This window comes from Garra rufa, chromosome 7 (genome assembly GCF_049309525.1).
Source record: "Garra rufa chromosome 7, GarRuf1.0, whole genome shotgun sequence".
In the NCBI taxonomy this organism is placed as follows: Eukaryota; Metazoa; Chordata; class Actinopteri; order Cypriniformes; family Cyprinidae; genus Garra; species Garra rufa.
In genome coordinates this window covers 8,545,413-8,568,697 of record NC_133367.1, presented here as the reverse complement: position 1 = coordinate 8,568,697, position 23,285 = coordinate 8,545,413, and the positions used below count along the sequence as shown (strand labels likewise).

The window sequence follows — 23,285 nt, the reverse complement described above, 5'->3', positions numbered from 1 at the left end:
TCGCTAAGCCCCGCCCACTAATTTTGAACAGCCAATAGCGTTCCATTTATATCTGCTCGGGGCAGAGCCGTTGAGCTCGGTAAAGCCGCATTTGTAAGCTTATGACAGCCACAGACTAATAAATTACCCCACAGATTCAATATGAAACTCTTGCTAAAACGAAATAGTGATAATAATCATGCTGAGGCTGTGTAGTTTAACACATGCCGAGTCCGACCGCGCATATGAGCGCATATGATCTGCTCCGCGTCTCTGTGTAGGGGGCGGGACACTACGGACTCTAGAGAGCATTTTATTGGACAGAACGTTTGATCTGAAACTGAAGTGCGCGGTGATATCATCAAAATCCTTGATTCATATTGGCGGAAGTGACGAGAGTGTAAGTTTTGAATGCCCATATCTTGTAAAAGCGAATTTTGTCACTGCTTTGAAGCACACTAGCTTATAGATAATCTTAAGACTAATATATTCATACTAAAAGCCAAAAAACTTTAATTTTGATTTCAGGGGGACTTTAAGCAACCATTATAGTGGTCAGTGTTTGCATTAGTTGGGCTCTTGGCCCTTAAATCTTTAATATTAGGTTTTGTTTGGCTGCAATTATTGAGTTACAGCAGTCGGACAAGCCAAGCACAAAAGTCATCAGGTGGCATTGACTGTGCTTGACATAAACATCATTTAGTGACTTGAGTATTTGACATAGGATTTATTTATAGACTACAAGAATCTGTGAACAAGAGAGCAATCAGTTTTGGCATAATCAGACAGATGATGAGAAAAAAAGCTTACTTTAATTTAGACACACAGACATGAAGAATCAGCGTGAGAACTACACCAATGGTGACCATTAAAAAGCGTGTTGTAGCCAATCAGAACTCATCCATAACTCCCATCATGCATTGCGGCATGAATAAATGATGAGAGTTCAGAGTTGATCTGTTTATCTGAATATGCCGTTTGTCACCATTGTTGAGATTCATGGGCTGGTTCTTGATTTCTATGTGTGCCGATATGAAACTCTTTTTTTAAAACAGGTTGTAAAGAAATTTTTCCAAAATGAACAGGAAGTGCTGGATCTTCTGTGGATTGTCAAGGCTATTACAATGAGCAAAAAAAAAAAAAAAAAACTTAGAGATTAGACACTAGGTGATTCATGTCAAACAATGAATATGTTAAAACATAATCATCACCTGATGACATGAGCTTATGTCTGGCTGTTTTAACTCAAATACCGCAGCCAAACAAAATGTAGCATTAAAGATTTAAGGGTCAAGAGCCCAACTAATGCAAACATTGACCACTATAATGGTTACTTAAAAATTTTGGTTTTCTCCTTTGGTGATTCTGCTTATTAACATCAGGTGTCTTCAATAATGATCAATCATCACTTCGTTAATCACCTAATTATCTCGTTAACTTCAACACTGCTTCAGTGTTAACTTTAACACTGGTTCAGTGTCTATATGTGTCCACACTCAGAGTGTTAAATTAACACTGGGTATTTAGCTGTGTACTTCTACATTAATATAAATGCTATAAAATTGAAATATTTTAAATGGGGCATCAACATATGATAGAAAGGACAAAACAGTATTCGCATCCGATGTGCAAAATGATGTGCTTGAAGCAACACAGAGTCACAGAACACAACTCTTGACATTAAAAAGTTGAAATCACAAAGGGAAGAGATATTGATGTGTTGTTTATTATATCTGTGCAACAGTTTCTTGAGCCTTTTCTTTTAACAGTTTTACATTTCAGTGAATGTGCAAGTTAAAAACTAGTCTTTGCTACACTGTGTTTTGTTCAACAGACATCTGGAAACATGATTTAGAGACAACAACAAAAACATTTATTATCTACAAATCAATAATAATGGGAACACTGAATGATCTTGGAGAGAGTTTCAAGGAGCTGACTGTTGTAACTGAACACGACCAGAGTTTGATTTGAACAGAGAATGACTGACAGACGCAGCAGAGAAAAGAGTTTACATTAACTTTAGTGTAAGGCCTTAAATATCTGTATCTCACATTAAACTATCAAATAGGTTCAGAAAACTTGGAATATTGTGTTTGTATGCCTTTTGTTTTGTTTAATAGAAACACAGAACAGTTCACACAATACTGGATTTAGATCGGCCCTGTCTGACCATTACACCCGATCCAGCAAGAAATAGTAGTATCTTCACATTAGTGGCTCTTTGTGATGCTGAGAAAAACTGCTCTGACTCAAACTAATGAGGAAATATGATCAACTACAATAACAGTACTATTAAAAGTAATGTAAGATTTGAACTAAAGCAGCAATACTCACATCAGTGTGTTGAGTTGACAGTGTTTATCCTCCAGTAGAGCAGAGATCTGATTCAATCCTGTGTCTCCTAGTTCATGTTCACTCAGATTCAGCTCTCTCAGGAGTAACGGGTTTTTACCCACAATTTCAGTCACATACTGACAGCCTTCATCTGCAGCAGGACCCAAAAACCTGCAGAAGAGAAGATGAAGCAAACAAGATCAATTTAGTTCTGATTTAAAGGTCCACTGCATCACAAAAATCATTACAAAAAAAAACTTTATTATTCTAAAACAAGATCTAGTAATTGCAAACCTTTTCTTTAAACATTTAAATACACAAATATTTGAAAACAAATTCTAATTGTCACAGTTATTGGAAAGAAACTAGAGGGACACTAAGTCCGAAAGGTTTTATTGATTATTGTATAGCAAAAAAAAAGAAAATTCACATCATTTATTTCTTAGACATTATTTGATCAGGTCTCACCTCAGTGTCTTGAGTTGACAGTTTGGATCCTGTAGTAAATCACTGAGCTCCTTCACTCCTGATTGTCCAGGATCATTTCCTGTGAGATCCAGCTCTATCAGGTGTGAAGGGTTTGATCTCAGAGCTGAAGCCAGAGCTTTATAACCTTCTTCAGTGATACTGCAGTTTGAAAGCCTAGAACCAGAATGAAAATGTCACATTCAGATCATTAATCAGTTATTCTAGAAATGACCTGAACAATGAAAATGCCTAAACACAATTATATTTTGTTCCTTATTCAAATGAACTAAAACTTAGTTGTAAAGCAAAATCTGACAAATGAACACTGAATTAAATTAAATTGCTAGATATAAATTGAGGTGGTTTTCCCTTCGTCTCTTTCAAAGATCACACAAGTCTTGGGGTTTTGAAGCCAGAAGATCAGACTTTATTAACAAAGGTCTACCGGGTCTCTTTAAGTTGGCTCTTTTATACAGTTTTCTTCTAGGCGTGTTCTATACATTTCATACATATGGCTATTGTTCCCATTTTTGGCTTTCTGTCTTCAATTTGCTTGCCCTGAAGCGGACTGAAGGCCACCAATTATGTTAGGGAAGAGGCCCCATCTATACATCTATTGTCTAATGTCAAAACATGATGTGCAGCTTGAGCCTATAAGGTATGTCTGCACATTTCCAAATGGCTATGCTTCTTCTAGTGTGGGCCTTCTCAAACACAGTCAATATATGATTATAATAGTGAAATAACTTGATGCATAAATGGCTATAGTCACATTGATTATACTTGATCTGATTAATCAAAAATCTTCTTCACAATTAGCTTTTGTATCTCCAGCTTACAGTCACTTTCAAGTTTTAACCTTCTGATGCTCCTCTGTAATATATTTTTGTTCTGTACAGTACTGTGCAAAAGTCTTATGCCACTAGTATTTTCACCAGATAAAAATGGTTTAAAGTGAGTAATTTCTATCTTTTGCTGTAGTGTGTCAGTAGGAAATATCAGTTTACATTACAGTTAACATTCATGTTGCCATTAATTGTAATAATCCAGTGAGATTTTAGTTTGCACAAGGAGTCTGACAACAGCCAGTGCTCCACACAGAGATCTGATCTCATCATCATCAGTCTGTCTGGAATGACATGAAGAAACAGAACAAACTGAGACAGACTAAAGGCCTTTTCTCACTGAACACAAACATTTGGATCAATGACGCTTTTCAATTGAAACAATAGATCCCTATGGGGCTATTCACACCAGACAAGATCATTCACAAAGGATTTTTTCCACCCTCTCAAATGTTATTACAAGAACAAGAATGTTTATTACATATCCATGCATTTATTTACTGACGTGAAGAGCGTAACTGTTACGCCCCATGGCTCAAAAGGACGTAACAAAGACAGGGACACACACAAAAGTGCCAAAAATATACGAAATTAACAAAAGAGAACTATACAGAAAAAAACGATGTAACATGAGATTGTCAGGAATCAGTGGTGTAAAGTTAGGTGAATGCATGAAGTGTGATGGACTGTAGTAATGTGGGATGCAAAAGTATAAACAGAAAACAAACGGAGCAAAGTCCAAAATGCAGCCGCGCCCCTCTCAATTTTCATAAGGCCCTTTTTAAGAGAAGAGACCGAAAACCAAGAGCAGGTGTCCTCAATAAGCACGCCCACCACAAGCTCCTTTGGAAGGCAGCACAATTCCAGTTCAACTCAGGGATGACGCACATAGGTCGTCACACCCCACCCCTTAAGACAGGGGTCTATCAAGAAACCCTGTAACATACAAAAAAAAAAAAATAGCAAAAATTTAAGTGCACTTTAATTACCCAGAGGAGCACGCGACAGGACATCAGCGTCAACATTTTCAGATCCTCTGACATGTCGAATATCAAGGGAGTAAGCCTGTAAAAACAGAGACCAACGAATAAGCCTTTGATTCGGGCAATGGAAAGAATTCAGCAACCTTAACGGGTTGTGATCCGGAAAGACCACAAAGGGTTAACCCAAACCAACATAAACCTCAAAATGTTGCAAAAAGCCCAAATCAGAGCCAAAGCTTCCTTTTCCACTACGGAATAATTCAATTGATAGGAATTAAACTTGCGAGAAAAGAAACTGACAGGATGGATCACACCTTCCTCATCGGCCTGTTGAAGCACAGCCCCTGCACCAACTTGACTTGCATCCACCGAACCATCAGACTTTGCAACCAGCAAGCAAGGCGATGCCCAGTCTGAACTCGAAGGAACTGCTATATCATTTTCCAGCATATATTTGATTTCTGCCTCCATCAGCTTTCGTTTCTCTGGTGATACTCGATAGCAAAGAGTATAGAACACCAAGAGGCGAAACTCTGTTGCTGTTTTGGTAACAGCCACTAGGTGGCGCTTCTGTAGCGCGGCCGCCATTCTGGAGTGAAAATTCCAACTGGACAGCAGCACAGAAGCAGACAGAATGACAGCGAAATAGAAGTCAAAATGGAAATAAAATAACACTATGACTGCAGGGAGGTAGTGTGTGACCTTAAAAAGTGCAAAAAGCCACTCAAACTGTTATAAATAAATAACTGAGTTATTTTACGGATCAGAATCCATCACATCTTACTCACCCAAAATTGGCGAATCTCAGCCAATTCAGAAGCGCAATGGACAATTTCTCAAATTAAGTCATCTGTAAATGTTATGACTACTACAGTTAAAGTTGTATTGTATTATCAAATATGTAATTGCATTTGAGGCAGCCTGGTGTATTTTTATTTTATGCAACTTTGTGCATTTACTATTACTATTGTTATTTACTATTATAGGTCTGAAATATATATTGTATTTATACATTATATTGTACGTGTTAAACCCATGGAACACACTACAAATATGATGATCTTACAGAACATGGTGTATTGCTGTTGTCTTTCATAACTAAATTTTTTTTTTTTTTTTTTTTTAAGTTTTTAGTCATGCTTTAATGGCCATTAATATAAGACAATACTGCAAAAACAGTTTAATGTTAAGCTGTTATATATTTATTGTCTAACATTCCCAATTTTCGGATGCATGTCCTTTAATTATATATGTTGGTATTAGTTCAGCGTTTATAATGCTAGAGAGCAAAGATTTTGCGAAAAATAAATGCAAGACAAAGTCTATTTTTGAAAATGTAAGTTATTTTGTGTTGTCATTTTTTAATTGCATTAATTAGGTTAGGGTATGTACAAAACATACAAAAATAATTTTAATAACAAACGAGTTATGGTTCAATAATTAACAGAAGTACTAAAAAAATAAGAAATGAACGGAAAGGAGTAAAAAAAAATATTTAAAAATGTTGTCATGATTCAGGTTGTGTATTTTAGCTTTAATGTACTTTTTTTCTTTTCTTTTTTTTAAACAAAACAGCTGATATTTGCCATGGCGACAGCATGAAGTTAGTGGGCTGCCGAGTCGCTTTCACTCCAAAATGGCGGAAACGTAGGGCTGCTGCTGGGCGCCGCTGTTGCAATGGAACGTTCTATTGACTTTCACTTCTTGTCAGTATAATTTCTTTGTCGATAGTAACATTGTTTTATAAGTGGGGCATTACCCACATCAATGTCGTGTTCAGCCCAGTCAGTACGTGTTGGCGTGTCTCCAAACAATTCTGGAAAACTCTGTAACAAAGAAATCAAATCTACAGACTGTGAAGGTGACAAGTGAACCAGAGTAGCATCAAGTTTTTCCAAAGATTCGGTATTGTTTAATCGCCCATGTAAAACACTATCATCAGGTTCATAACCCTCTCTCTCCCACTCTTTCTCCCCTGAACAAAGGTTTGAAACATCAGACGTTACAAGTACAACTGAATAAACTGATCCATCATCATTTGGCTTAGAATTCTCATAGTACGGTTTTAACAAATTTACATGATATAAGCGAGTAGACTTCCTCCAATGTGGAGTCGCCACTATGTAATTTTCATCACTCAGTCTAAGCTTTATCACAAACGGGCCCTCAAATTTCGCTTCAAAAGGAGAAGTCGGCAAGAGACATGACACAAGAACCTGATCTCCTGGCTCAAAAACACGGCGTTCAGTTTTACGATCATACAACCGTTTCATCTTATGCTGTTGCTTTTCAAGCTTAACACTGGCTAACTCTCTTGCTTGTATCAACCTCTGATGAAATCCATCGACATATGCAAGCAAATTTTTTGGTGAATCTGAACTTATGGAATTTTGAAGTACTGCCAAAAGCCCACGAACTTTATGACCAAAAACCATTATCATTAGGACTAAATCCAGTGCTTTCTTGTACAACTTCACGTGCAGCCAAGCACATAACGGTAAACAAATACTTGCTTCCTGACTTGGAACATGGTAGAGGACCCACACAATCCACGACAACATGTTCAAAGGGTCCACAGTTCGCTGGAATCGGATTTAATGGAACTGGCTTTAAGATCTGATTCGGCTTACTAGTAAGTTGACAAGTGTGACACTGTTTAACATAAACGGAAATATCACGCTTCAATCGTGGCCAAAAAAAATAACGTAGAACACGATTGTAGGTTTTCTTAACCCCTAGGTGACCAGATTTTTCATGAGCAACTTCTAAAACCATAGAGCGAAACTTTATGGGAACAACTACTTGAACAATAGGATCACCAACAAAATCCTGGCCATGAGGACTCCATTTCCTCAGCAAGAGTCCGTCCTGAATAAAGTACGCTCTGGCCACATCGGATACGTCACTGTCAGAAAATGCAAGAGTGAATAATTCAGACAATGAAGAATCTGAATGTTGTTCCTTAATCCATTCATCTGTAGAGAACGGAAAAGACAAATCAGACAAGTCAGGTATAGGAAGAGAAACAATTGCCTTTGACACTTCTTTGGTTTCATCAGTCAGGACACACTCAGCCTTCTTGACCATAGCCCGAGTTGCAACAGCTACAGGATCTCCCTTTAAAACTTCTTGAGTAACCTCACTCTTGGACAAAACCATAGGAGATGACGGTACACTAGGCCAAACCTGACCTCCTGCCAATTTGTTACCCAAAATAAGGTGAACCCCCTCAATTGGTAACACAGGACGCAGTCCTACCACAACCTCACCAGTCACTAAATCAGAGCTAAGTTTCACTTTATGTAAAGGCACTGATAACGTATTTAATCCCATTCCTCGAACTAACATGCTCTCACCAGTTTCAGATTGCGAGGAAAATGGCAGAGTGGACTCTAAAATGAATGAATCCACGGCGCCAGTGTCCCGCAGGATTTTAATGGGAACTTCCATAGATCCATCCAACAAAGACACTCGCCCTTCTGTAATAAAAGGAGCAAAACTAGACAAACAATCATTAGAAAGTTTAATATCAGTGTCAGTATAACATAAGTGAACAGAATTGGCCATTGCGGCAGGTTTAAATTTACCCGTCTCAACGCGTTTATTTTTACTTTTAAGTATCAAACAGTCAGCTTTCCAATGTCCTTTTCCCATACAATAGTTACAAGTTTTGGACGGATCAAATTTGCTTGAAAATGTGCGATCAGACTGTAAAGTGGTATTTGTAAAACGAGCTAAGCCAGCGTCCTCCCGTGTCTGCCAAACAGCAGCAATACTCCTATGAGTAAGCACATAGTTATCAGCCAATGACGCTGCTTCTTCAGGAGACTGAACTTTGTGTTCATTAACATACGTTGCAATTTGCTCCGGAACAGAGGTTGTAAACTGTTCAATTATAATCAACTCAAGCAAATCATCAAATGTTTTAACGTCAAGGGATGCACACCAACGCGTAACATGACGTCTTAAATCCCGCACAAACTCCAAATGGGTCTGACCTGGAATCATCTTACATGATCTAAATCGTTGTCGATAAGTTTCAGGCACACACTCATAGACTTTCAACACTGCCGCTTTAACAGTATCATAGTCCTTACACTAATCAGTAGTTAAAGCAGAAAAAGCTAATTGTGCCTTACCAACTAACACACACTGCAACAACAATACACAGTTTGTTTTGGACCACCCTTGTAACTCAGCGACACGTTCAAAAAGAGAAAAAAAACACATCTGGATCATGTTCATTGAATTTAGGAACAAGTTTTAAATTTTGATGCAGTGGAAAACTTTCAGAAGCACCAGATTCTAGTGAACTATCAGTATTCACTAGTGTTGTCAAAAGTCCCGGTACTTCGGTACCAAGTCGGTACTAAAAAAATGTAAACGTTACGGTACCTGGTTTTCTCAAGTACCGGTGGTACCGACTATCCGGTCAACCCGGTTCTTGATACGCTATACAAAAGGTGCGCACACACGCACTGCACAGTTGCGCTCTCTTCATTAAAGCACCTGTGGTGCTGCTGATGCCGCGGCTCTGAATCCACTTGTTGACAAACTTAGAAACTTTGGACTTACTCCAAATATTTTGGATTTGCGGCTGAACAAAGCGAACATCATAGATCATCAAAAAACTATTTGGAAAGATGTCGTCTAGGTTCTCTCGAAAGGACAAAACACCTCAAAGACCGACTCCGCGATCAAATGAAAGAGTTCGAGCAAGGTAAGTTTCATTTTAATTTCATATTTAGAGCTTCTGTCACGAACATTATTGCATATTTTAATTTGAATGTCAGACTGAAATAAACATCACCGTTTGTGTAGTGAATCGTTAGCATAAACGCGGCTAACGCTAATATGCTGGCCTTAATGAATCTGAAACAACGCTCCTATAACATTTGTTAGAGTAAAAAAATAAGGACATGATGTATTTACTATTTTTTTACACAAATGACTTGTGTATCCAAAATATATGTGTTAGAGAAAGAACAAATGTGTCGTTAACAATGTTTATGTCCTTAATATCAGTCTGTCAGAAAACGTTCTAGACTTATTCTTGGCTGGATGACTCTAGCAGGTTTAAAAAGCTTTTTAATAATAAATATGAATGCAGTTTGGATTAAATAAAAGTACAATCAAATAAAACACGTTTTATCCCCTGTTTAGTTTGGTAATACTTTACAATAAGATCAAATTCATGCATCATCTAATTTAAACTTAGAGTAAGTGAACAATATATTTTTACAACATTAATTCATGTTTGTTCATGTTTAACAGATTAACATGATTTTATGCATTAGTAAATGTTGAAATTAGCCTAACCTCACGAAGAATAATTGCCATATAACTACTGTTTATTGTTAGGCAATGTTATCTAATAAATGAAAATTGTAAAGTGTTTTTAATACTGCTGTTTTCATCTGTGATAGACACTTGTCTTAATATATGTAATCTTATCTAAATTTATTATAACAGCTGAGGTTTGTTATTTACTGAAAATTCATATATTTTTGCTGGTGTCAATGATCTAATGTCGCATCTGGTCAGACTTAGCCCACAGCTTTACTTAAGTATATTATATTTTCTTTTTACAGCTGCAGATTGAGGAAGATCATGAAAGACCCCAGCGAACTCCAAAACAGACAACAGGACAGATGTTTTTCAGCAGAAGCAGAAATATGACAAAAACTTTTGGGTGAAACTTGTTTACATTTTTTATTCCTGTAATTTATTTATATGTTATTTAATTACTAAAATGTTTACAATCCTTGAAATATTTTTAACCTGTGGAAAAATTTGTAACAAAATTTTAAGTATAAAGAATGGCACTGTTTTTTTTTTTGTACATTTTATTTTTGTTCAACTTTATTAATAAAAAATTGTGTGTTGCTCAATTAATATGCTATTGTGTTTTGCATTGGTACCGAAATTGGTACCGAGAACCGTGGATTTTCAATGGTATTGGTACCGAATACTGAAATTTTGGTACCGTGACAACACTAGTATTCACCTTACTTTCCTGTAAAAGTTTGAGCTTTAAATAGTCCAGCTCCATTTTTGCCTTCTCTAACTCAAGTTTACTCTGTTCAGATCGTTGTTTCATTTTCTCATGATCTATTTGCAATAACAACAACTCTTTTTGTTGGTCAAAAGTTAAAACAGACTGTGAGGGAGATAAGTTTTGTGCTTGTACGTCCTGAATTTGCTCCATTGTAGATGATAAAATTCCTTTATTTACCAATTTATTTTCCAACACAATTTTAATAGTACTTTCTTTCAATCTCTTATCACTAATCGTAATTTCATAAAACTCCGCAATTCTTAAAAGCTGCTCTTTTGTGCACTTATCTAATGATTCACATGAAGGTGATTTGGCAAACTTTTCTACATCCGCCATAAACGCATCACAGGATACAAGCAACTAATTGTGCAAACAAACACTTAGAATTTTCCCCCTATCTACCTTCCCAAATAATCTAACTTACTAGACCCTAATCTTCATGTAGTTACAGGCGGGGGGAAATTAAGCACACAAGTTAAACCAGCGACAATTCACAACACCACGGAGGTGCTCCCGAGACAACCGCTACTACCCGCTTTCACCACAACACTACAAAAACAACAAAACCGACTTGTCTCAAAGGAAACAAGTCGCTTAGCCTATCCGGGAAAAACTCCAAGTAAAACAAACAAATTTGCACAACAGTTACTTACCCGTCTGTGACTTCGAACGGCGATCGAATCATTGCGAGCTGCACAAATCACTGTCAGGTGTGTCCCTAAACACAGAACTAAATGGCGCAGTGACGTCAAATTATTCAAATAGGATTTCCCTCAAAACGTCACGAGCAAACAACCATCTCAAACTGCGTTCAAACGAATGAATGAAATCAAAAGCAAAAACTCGACGAAACAAATGAGTTTATCAAATATTTCAATCATTCACAAACTATCAAACAAAAAACAACGAGCCCCCATTTGTTACGCCCCATGGCTCAAAAGGACGTAACAAAGACAGGGACACACACAAAAGTGCCAAAAATATACGAAATTTATTAACAAAAGAGAACTATACAGAAAAAAAACGATGTAACATGAGATTGTCAGGAATCAGTGGTGTAAAGTTAGGTGAATGCATGAAGTGTGATGGACTGTAGTAATGTGGGATGCAAAAGTATAAACAGAAAACAAACGGAGCAAAGTCCAAAATGCAGCCGCGCCCCTCTCAATTTTCATAAGGCCCTTTTTAAGAGAAGAGACCGGAAACCAACAGCAGGTGTCCTCAATAAGCACGCCCACCACAAGCTCCTTTGGAAGGCAGCACAATTCCAGTTCAACTCAGGGATGACGCACATAGGTCGTCACAGTAACACTGTCCTATAATAATAATAAAGCAAAAAACAGGGGAAAAAAGGAAAGTTTCCCCTCCACTTTTTAAAACAAGTTACGCAACTGGGAATAACCTTATAATACTTTTTTTAATGTTTTAATAGTAATATTAAATCCATTTTATTTGCCTACAAATAACATTTGTTTAAATTTTCATTATTTAAAAGATAAATAAAATGTATGTTTTTTTTTACTTGCTTAAATGACATAAATATTATGTGAAGTGATAACATTGAGTATAAAGTATTTTGGTTTTGTACCAACGGAGGTATCCAATGGTGGGTGAAGGTTTCTTCCGTGTTCAGTCTTTTTAGCGCGCAAAGTTATTAAATGTAGGTTAAGTTTAAATCTGACTCCATTTTAATTGTTACCTCACCTTTGGGTTAGAATGCCAATTGTTATTGATCATTCATAGGATAATTTATTCAGACATCTGGTTATTTTATTTATTCTTTAGTATTATTGTACTCGTTTAGTTGGGAGTTTACTAGAGTCAATAATTACAGAGTTAAACAGAATGAAATCAAATGTTACAATTGATTATCAGTCAGGTATTATGCCAATTATAAAGCCAATTCAGAGATATCAAATCATATCAATACAAACATCAAATTCTCAAAGATAAATCTAAGAGTAAAAAGATGCATACCTGACCTTAGCAAAATACATAGTGTGAAGTGTAGAGATACACATTGCACTACGGGCTTCTCTCTAGAGAATCGCCCTGATCCTTTTGCTCTATCTCCTTAAGCACCCAGACCAAGACAAATAACCCCCGAAATGGAGACAGGAACCTAACAATTGGAATTTGCATTGATCAAGTCTCAGACATGATCGTTTTCATCTTTTGGGGAAAGATGGTAATTTGCACGAAAGACACTAGGAGATGGGACACCCTCCACAGTGAGCAAAATATATATAGACTTTTAGGATCTGTTTACCCTTTAGTTTACTTCTTGTAAGAATGAGACCATTGTACCAGACACACAAAGACAATTCAAATGATACCAAACATGACTGTGAATAACACTTGCGTTCATGTAGAACACTATATTTTGATATCGACAGTCAAAGATATCTGAGTCAAAGGAGATGGGTGAGGGGAAATGGTTGGGAAGAACGGGTGAGAAAGGACTTTAAGCACATCTTCTCTAAGGGAAATGTGGAACCATATGTCTGGATCTTAATGCACCGTGTGTGTATTGTCCGTCTCAGAAGATCAATGTGTCTGAGGATCTGTAAACCTTACAGTTTAAACTGTTGAAGTGATTTTCATCATTTTGATTCTTGTATGTGAATGTTACTGACCTCAATCTCTCCAGTTTACAGTGTGAATCCTTCAGTACGTCACATAAGTCATTCACTCCTGTGTTTGTGATTTGATTCCTGCTCAGGTCCAGTTCTCTCAGGTGTGATGGGTTTGATTTCAGAGCTGAAGTCAGGATGAGACACTGTTTCTCTGTCATACTGCATCCACACAGACTGAAGACAGAAAGAAGAACGATCATAAAAAAATATTTATTAATTTCACTTTTCCTTAATCCTCCCTTTTCTAGCTCAGGGCTGTTCAATTAGATTTATTTGGGGGCCGGATTATCATTATCAATTTTGAAGGGGGCTGCCCCAAACTCTTTCTGGGGGGGGGGGGGGGGGGCTATACAATTACATTGAAATGCATATTCACTAAACGAACTAATATTACCAACACCAACATCTATAAAAGGTTAACATTATTGCTGTCAATCAATTAAAATAAATAAATACAGGTTATCATGATTTTATGTATTTTAAATTTTACATAAGTGTTTGCTTACCACAAAGTATATTTTGGCCATCAAAATAACATTCAAATTGGATCATAAGAGCTTTAAAGTGCTAAAAAGTTTGTGCAAAATGCTTAAGTCTTTGAAAAGTGCTTGAATTTCTCTCTCAAAAGGTTGTACGAACCCTGAAATGTACATACTGTAATAACATTCGACTGTGCTTAAGTTGCCATTACTTCTGGTTTTCTGACATAGTCTACATCAGCGCTGTTAATAACAGAATTCTGAGCAGAATTTGAATGATTCTCAATAGATCTTTCAGCAACCTTAATTCATTCAGGACGAATTCAAACACTTTTCACTGGATCTCACAGCACTGTACAGTAAAACAGTGTCGCAAAATCAACTTTGGTTCCCGAGTAAAGGCTGTTCTGAGCTCGGACAAATGTGTTTGCGTTGCGGTGCAAGCTGATAAACTGTCCGAGCTGCGCAGCTCAAACGTGGCACGCTTTGGTTTCGTTTGCCGTTTTATGTTTCTCATATGAAACAGAATAGCAGAGCTTATGAGTTGAATAACGCAGTGATCGCACCGGCAGAAAAAATGCGACCATTTGGTCACAGTCTAGAGTCCTATGAGCGCTTGTCAAATCTGCCGTCTAGGAAGAGGATAGGAAGATGTCACCTGACTTACACGGTACCACACGTCTTGATCCAACTGTAGAGACACACCAGGTTAGGAGTGAGCACCACACTTGTATGTTTTGTTTTGATAGTTAGTATAGTTAATTTAGGGCGTTTTAACGCTGAAGACTTTTCTTTTCCTTTTTATTTGCAGTTAGGTTAGAGGTTAATGATAAGTTAGTTTGGGATTTGTTATATTATTTTCTTTCCTTTGGCGCCACTTGCGTTCCCTTTTGTTTGGGTTTATTTTGATTTGTGTATATTTCTCACTGTATATTTTGCATTTCATCCTTTTGTTTAAATTCTTCACTTTTGTATAAATAAATTTCATTATTTGGCAGTATTTTTCGATTTAGGTTTGGTTTCTTGCCACCATCTCTTCAACTAATTTTTATTATCTAAATGTTACTTCCTACATCCTAGAACTACCATCAAAGTCGTAACGCTTTAAATCTAATTATTTATAAGTTAGAATATTTATGACGAATGGTAAAGGCTGGAAGATGTAATGCTACAGTAAACTTTAATCTGACTGTAACTGCTGTACAGTATAATGATACTAACTCTAGTTTCTCCAGCTTGAATTGTGGGTTCATCAGTAGATCACTGAGGTTTTTCACTCCAGAGTCTCCTAGTTTATTCCCGCTCAGGTTCAGTTCTCTCAGGTGTGATGGGTTTGATTTCAGAGCTGAAGTCAGGATGAGACACTGTTTCTCTGTAATACTGCATTCACACAGACTGAAGACAGAAAGAGAAAGAACAATGACTCAGATCTATGATGATCAACTTTCTAATGTGTTATGCATCTTCCAGCAGACTTTTGCTGACAAATAAATGGTGATATCTGTGTGCAGGTAACATGGAGAAAGACTACACATTGTTCATTTAAATATACTACAAACTACACAAAAGTTATAAAGGTATGCAAAGGTTGAAAATCAGCAAAATTACCCATTAAGATGTGAGTTATTTATCCAAGTTATGAAACTTTACTTGATAACATTAACTACATTAATTAACATGAACTAATGATGAACAACTAGCATTTAATAACCTTAATGTAAGTTTCAACATTTACTAATACAGTTTTAAATTCAAAAGTTTTCTGTTAATTAGTAAATACACTGTGAACTGACAGTTATGAATAGTTGAAAACAACAACACGTTACACATTGCTATTTGCATTGTTTATAAAAGGCATTTATGAAAAACAATATATTTTACATAAATATATATTATAAAACTAAAAGACTTTTTAATGAGGCATCAACATATGATAGATAGACAGTGCAGCACTAAACATTCACAGTATTTCCATCCAGTAAGCAAAATGATGTCCCTAATTTAAAACTTTATGCCATTTTTCATTGGGTGTTTAATTTTAATACTTCACATGATAGTGGCTTTTAGTGATGCAAAAAACTGCTCTGACACAAATATGGAAATATTATCAACTACAATAACAGTACTATTAAAAGTAAAGTAACATCTGAAATAAACCAGCAATACTCACATCAGTGTCTTGAGTTGACAGTTTGGATCCTGTAGTAAATGATTGAGCTCCTTCACTCCTGATTGTCCAGGATCATTTCCTGTGAGATCCAGCTCTATCAGGTGTGAAGGGTTTGATCTCAGAGCTGAAGCCAGAGCTTTATAACCTTCTTCAGTGATACTGCAGTTTGAAAGCCTAGAACCAGAATGAAAATGTCACATTCAGATCATTAATCAGTTATTCTAGAAATGACCAAACAATGTAAATTGTTGAAAATAAACAAACATATATGTAGGAAGATAGATAAATTGTATAAAATCAAGCAAATTATACATGAACAAATCCCGCTGTAAAAAGCTCCAGGATATAGACAAGAATAAAACTGTAAAGTTTGGTGTAAGTATTCCTGAAATGGAGATTTATGGCTCAGTGTAGAAGAAAAAACTCATTTTGACAAAACAGCCTTTAGAAATATGTATTGCAATTAAAATCTATTAACACAAATAGATAAAGTGCTACAAAAGAAAGACTTAAGTGGAATTCTGTGTGTCTCTGTGGTAATAAATGGTGCATATATGTGGTTTTGTTTGCTACTCATACAGAAGCTCGTGAGGCTTGCAGTGATATCAACATCTGCTGCCTCAGAGAGTCACTGCATGAGCATTTGACTGAGTTTCATTTGAGTAAAACTGCAAAAATACACTACAATTTGTCAGTAGAATGCATGTAGTACAACTAAAATTATTAAAATCTTGTTTTTAAAGAATAATCATAGGCGTAATTTATGGGTGGGACATGTCCTCACCACTTTTTGTCATGGTCGATATTGTCCTCATCCCTTTTTTGAATCATCTGAATGTTTGCTGCAATGTTTTTAGTGACAGAACATTCTCTTGTGGCTCTTGCACAGTCTCACACACTAGCGCTTCAATCTATCACTTAAACCAGCGGCTCACGATTCCAGTCCTCAAGTACCCCACTCTGCACATCTTATATGTTTCTCTTGTCGCTTCAGATGTTTGTTCTATTCGTCTGTAAGTGCCCTGAGAAGTGGACATCACAGGATATTCCCCCATGACTCCAGTGCGAAGTGAACATATATTTTCCAGTCAAAGGGCATTGAAGTGTGCGAGACGTGAATTTAAATAGTATTTATTTACAGAGGTATATTATTGTCACACTTACACTCTTCTCTAGTAAGAAATCCATGAGTGAATGTTTAGAAGTGTAGTAAACTTTAACAGATTTCCCGTGCTCAGGAAGTAGGGAGCAATGGACACTATGTAGGGATCATGTCAATCAGAACACAGTTCATGCACTGAGCTCACTTCTAATGAGCTGATGATCTGAATCAGGTGTGTTAACAAAGAGAGACATGCTAAATATTCAGAGCGGGGTACGTGAGGACTGGAATTAAGAACCACTGGTTTAGAAAGTGTTTTGGTTTAAACTGTTGAAATGATTTTCATCATTTTGATTCTTGTATGTGAATGTTACTGACCTCAATCTCTCCAGTTTACAGTGTGAATCCTTCAGTACGTCACATAAGTCATTCACTCCTGTGTTTGTTATTTGATTCCTGCTCAGGTTCAGTTCTCTCAGGTGTGATGGGTTTGATTTCAGAGCTGAAGTCACAGCAGAACAACCTTCATCTGTCATTTTACAGTCTCTTAACCTACATTGGCAGAAAGAGGGAGAGCAGAAAATAAGAAGAAAATGAAATAAGTCACATCATTTTAAAGGCAAATAAAACAGAGGAAAAACAGATCAACTTGTTTATTTCAACAGATTAGGGATTTCAGCTATTTTTCTATTTATACAGCTATTTAAAAAAAAAAAATAAAAGCCAACCCAGTAACACTTTACAATAAGGTTGTATTAAACGTTAGTTAATGCATTAGTTCACATGAACAAGGCATCTTCAGCTTGACTTAATCTTTGCTCATGTTAACGTATTCATAAACTACACTGCAACCGATTTCAGTAATATGAACAGTATTTTACTGTAATATCTACAGTAAGATACTGTAAGATCTCATATAGTATGATAAGTATTTTACTGTAAACTGCAAAGGATTGTGGGAAAATATATGATCACTACTGTAATCCTCAACTACTGTAAATCATACTGTAAATTTACAGCGGTGAACTTGCCCACGAAAAACTGACCAATGACCAGGCAGATTTATTTTCTCCTGTTGAGAGGAAGTGGCGGTAAAAGGACAAAAGAGAAATGTTGCACCATCATTAACTTCACAAAAAGGTTAGTATATTACTGTTTTAATGAAAAACTGAGCAATTTTAAGATGTTTTCACCTGTTAACAGCAAACTAACAATATTCATCGTATTTTTCATGTTGGTAAGCTTTTTTACCTGACTTGACGGCCATAACAGTGAAAACATGGACTGGTGAGTAAGTTAAGGTGACCTATATTAGTCGAAATAAACTTAGTTAAACAGAGAAACACGTTTGTACATTCTGCTGCATTTTAATGTAAGTTAACTCGTCTGATTTAACCTTAACAGCGAACTGAGGTGAAATACTGAGGTAAAGTGCGTTAGGCAACACCGCTGTTTCTGTCCAGATTTTAAACAGTATTTTCAAGCCCTTCTTTTGTTTGTTATTTTCAAGTTTCTGGTCTGGATGTCGTCTGTAACGTCGGAGGTGTATTTTGGATCCTCTTCTTGTGAATGACTGCTATATCGATGATAACATTATCTGGTGAGCTAATAATGTCAGTAAGCCAAAGTTGACAAATCTAACGTTAGTCACAGAGCAGCATAATATCTTTATAGCTAGCAAAGTAAATCTCCTCAAATGATGTTTAAGTAAGAAATGTGTGTGTCAACGTGCACAAACTAGATGCTGAACATCAGGGGCAGAAACATCATACAGACAGCTGTCCAGTTGACAGACATGCAGAATCAGGCGACCCAAAACACATTTAGTCTAACATTGCATTTACATTCATGCATTTTTCAGATGCTTTTATCCTAAGCTAAGTTATATTGTATTTAAAGTACACATTTGTAAGGTATTTACTCCCTGGGAACCAAATGTTTTTGATAACCATGTCTTTTCACATCAAGATTGAGTTTGCATGCACATTAAAATGATTTCTATTAAACCAGCATTTAAACAGCAAAATGCAGCTGCTTCAGGTATCTTTAACTTACTGTAACCTTTACATTCATGATAGCAATCTTACCACCTGATAAATTTAGATTATTGTTACTGTAAAGCAACACAGATTTTTAATCATAGTAGGTATATTATATGCACAGACTTTATAGGAAACACACGTTTAGAACGTTTATATGAACAGATTGGTAACATTTATCATGGTCTACATCAGACTTAACTAAGTGTCAGGACATCAAAATTAAAAAAAAGAAGGTAATATTAAGTGATTTAAATCATGAAGAAACAGTGTTTCCCACACATAGACGAATCTGTGGCGGTGCGCCACAGATTAAATTCCGACCGCCACAGATTCAACACCGACCAAAAAAAAAAAAAAAAAAAAAAAAAACTTTTAACTTTTAACACACAATCACAGATTAAAAAGTGCTATAAAATATTTTATATTCTGAATATGATTACTGAATACGAATTTCAGTGTGTTGATGTTACTGTAAGTCCCAACCCTTAGCAAACGCGATTGCGTCTTCTTTAGAAAGTTAACTAGTCGCAAGTTTGCGGTAAAATGTAGGCTAGCCTAGTTGGGTTGTCGAGGTCAAAACACTATATGTAGCAGTTGTGAATCAAATAAAAGTATTATAAATTATGTCGTTTCTTTACTCTTACACTGAATGTTTGCTGCTTCAATCCAGATGAGTATTGAAAAGTATTTTCCGCAACTGAAAAAGGCACGTGATGAGGATGAGGACCATCCTGAACCGGAGGTATCAGTCTGAAACAGAGTTTAGTCCGACCAGTGTAATTAGTTATGTTATTGTTTACAATATTTTCAGGCTTCAACTAGTGGTGCTCAAGCAGAAAGAAAAGGTCAGGGAGAGAAAGAAATAGATTTGTTAAATATCAATAATATTTCGCAAAATAAGGTGCCCTAACAAAAGTTGCAGACTGTGCAGCAAATAGGCTGTTGTATATGGCGTTAAATTAATGTTATAAAGTTCTGTTTAACTAATTATTAACAGTTTTTTTATTATTATTAACCTTTAGGAATTAGGAAATCCCTTTAGGGGATCCAGTCGTATCCCTATCCAATCGTTCTTTTCATCTGCAAACCCCCCCCCCCCCCCTTACAAACAAATAAACCCCAGCTTCACCCCCTTCACTTTTGATCAATTTAAATCATCCTTGCTAAATAATATCTTTCTATTCAACAAAGAATCCTTACATTTACTCAACTGTTTTAAATATTGATAATAATAACAATAAAATATGTTTATCAGCATACTAGAATTATTTCTGAAGGATCATGTGATACTGAAGACGAGTAATGATGCTGAAAATTCAGCTTTGATTCCAGGAATAAATTACATTTTAAAATATATTCAAATAGCAGTTCATTTATATAATAAAAATATATCACAATTCTACTGCTTTTGCTGTAATTTGGATCAAATTAATGCAGGCTTAATGAGCAGAAGAGAATTCTTTAAAAAAACATTATAAACCTTAGTGTTCAAAAACCTACGACTGATAGTGTTCTTATTTTTGCTTTTCAGTATGTGTATGTTTGCCATGATACAAAGTCTCCAGGGGACTCTGGTGATGCTCTTTTTTTCCTGCTGTATCCTAAAGGGTCAATATTTGTAATTTGTACTTTTAAAAAGAACATGTTCAACAATTAAAAAGAATATTACCAGAACTAATGCTTATTAGTTATTGTGATTTTTATGGAGTTTGGGTGCTAACAATCCTGAATTACAGTGCTGTACCACAACTGTTCAAGTTCAAGTTCAGTTTATTTGTATAGCACATTTACAACAGCCGTTCAGGCTGACCAAAGTGCATCACAGAAAACATAATCATTAAACAAACCACAAAGCAGATTCACACACCCCATTTAAAACAACTATATATCAGAATTAAAACACTAAAGAGAAAAAATGGGTTTTGAGCAGGGACTTAAAAGAAGACAGAGAAGGTGCCATTCTGATCTCTAAAGGCAGAGAGTTCCAAAGTTGAGGCCCTGCTACCGCAAATGCACGTGCCCCTCTACGCTTGAGCCTCGTATGAGGCACTACTAATAGAGCCTGGTCACAAGATCTTAGTAATCTAGAAGGAGAATACAGATGAAGAAGTTCAGAGAGATAGACTGGAGCTAGGTTATGTAGCGATTTATACACAAACAGAAGGATTTTAAAGTGAATTCTCTGAGAGACTGGCAGCCAGTGTAGATCTTTCAGAATCGGTGTAATGTGTTCATGTTTATGGCATTTAAGAAGAAGTCTTGCTGCGGCATTTTGAACAAGTTGTAGGCGTGCAGTTTGAGACTTAGATATGCCGCAATATAGAGAATTGCAGTAATCTAGACGAGACGTGACGAATGCATGGATAGCCATTTCCAAAGTTTTGGGGGTGAGAAAATGTTTGACCTTAGCCAGTAATCGAAGCTGATAGAAACTGGATCCAATAACGGAGGCAATATGTTTATCAAATTTTAGATGCTGGTCAAATAGGACACCAAGGTTACGCACCTGCGATGATCTGAAAACTGATAGACTGTCCAGGTCGGGGCTAATATTCTGAGAGTTCTCGTTAGGACCAAAAACGATTACCTCGGTCTTGTCTTCATTTAGGAAGAGGAAGTTTTGAGCTAGCCATAATTTAACCTCCTCAAGACACAGCAAAAGATTGGTGGTAGCAGTGGCGTTATTTCTTTTGATGGGAAGGTAAATTTGAGTATCGTCTGCATAGAAATGAAAAGACACTCCATGTTTCCGAAGAATAGAGCCCAGAGGTAGCATGTAAAGAGAGAACAGAGATGGAGCTAAAATAGAGCCTTGTGGAAGGCCACAGGTCAGCGGTGCAGTGGAAGAGGTAAAATTACCCAGCTTTACTAAAAATTTTCTGTCAGATAAATAAGACTGGAACCATTTCAGAACATTAGCTTTTAAACCCACCCAAGACTCTAATCTAGATAATAGTATAGAGTGGTCAACAGTATCGAAAGCAGCCGATAGATCCAAGAGAAGAAGAATCACAGAATCTCCGGAGTCAGTGGAGACATAAATATCATTAAGCACTCTCAAAAGGGCGGACTCTGTGCTGTGAGCAGACTTAAAACCAGATTGAAACACCTCTTGGATACCCTTATTAGTCACAAAGCATTTAAGTTGATCCAGCACAATTTTCTCCAAAACCTTAGAAACGAAGGGTAAGGCCGAAATTGGCCGAAAATTCTTTAGAACATAAGGATCCAGTGAAGGTTTCTTGAGCAAAGGAGTGACAGTAGCCACTTTAAGATTAGCCGGAACACAGCCCGTTTGGAGACATTTATTAATAAAAGACACCAAGCCTGGCCCAATCGAATCGAGAATTAATTTTAAGAATCTTAAATGAATGATGAATAATATCATTGGAGCAAGAAGAGGGTTTAAGCTTGTCGATCGCCTCCTTCAAAGTCTGGAAATTAATGGATTCAAAAACTTCCCAAAAGGAAGAGACAGACGGCATGATTGGTGAGTTATTTAACGTTATAGTGGGGCAAATGCCAAGTCTTAAGGTAGTGATTTTGTCACTAAAATGTCTCAAGAAGCCTTCACAGACAGCATAAGATGCAACAGGCAAAGTGTTAACAGAAGGACTGACGACTGACTGAATAATTGAAAACAAAACCTTAGGTTTAGAGTGATTAGTTTCAATTATATTAGAAAAATATGCAGCTTTAGCAGATTTAGCAGCCGACTGGTACGACGTGAGAGAGTCTTTAAAAATTTGAAGAGAAATCTGCAACCTGTCCTTTTTCCATTTCCGTTCTGCCTTCCTGCAGATTTGTCTTAGGAGATGGGTCTCCGAGTTTTGCCAGAGTTCAGATTTTGATTTCAGCTTATGAGGTTTAAGGGGGGCAGTTTCATTTGCTACCTTAAGCCAGGCAGAATTCATTAGGCTAAGATGTTGATCAGCATCCAGGTCAGATAATGGTTGATCCAAGTGCAACTGTGTGCAAAATTCAGTAAAGCGCAAGTTGAAATTTGAGCTAAACTGTGGAGAATAGAAGCGAGATCGAATAACAGATGAATTAGAAGAGTGAGAAAGATGAGGAAGAGACAGCGAAAATAAAATAGGCTTATGGTCAGAGAGCATACAATCTGAGGTCACAATGTCAGTCACATCAAGTCCATAAGAGAGAATAAGATCCAACGTATGACCCAGAA

The 23,285-nt window shown here is 36.5% G+C and overlaps 1 protein-coding gene across 1 annotated transcript in view; it reads right to left on the bottom strand.

The window, feature by feature from the left end:
* The window catches only part of LOC141337909 (uncharacterized), an 831,413-nt gene that overhangs the window by 757,246 nt on the left and 50,882 nt on the right, over positions 1-23,285 (bottom strand). Inside the window, exons 9-10 of the mRNA XM_073843485.1 lie at positions 2,785-2,958; positions 2,317-2,487 (exon numbers count right to left, since the gene is read on the bottom strand). Of these exons, the coding sequence (XP_073699586.1) occupies positions 2,317-2,487; positions 2,785-2,958 (345 nt within the window). The remainder of the gene's footprint in view (positions 1-2,316; positions 2,488-2,784; positions 2,959-23,285) is intronic.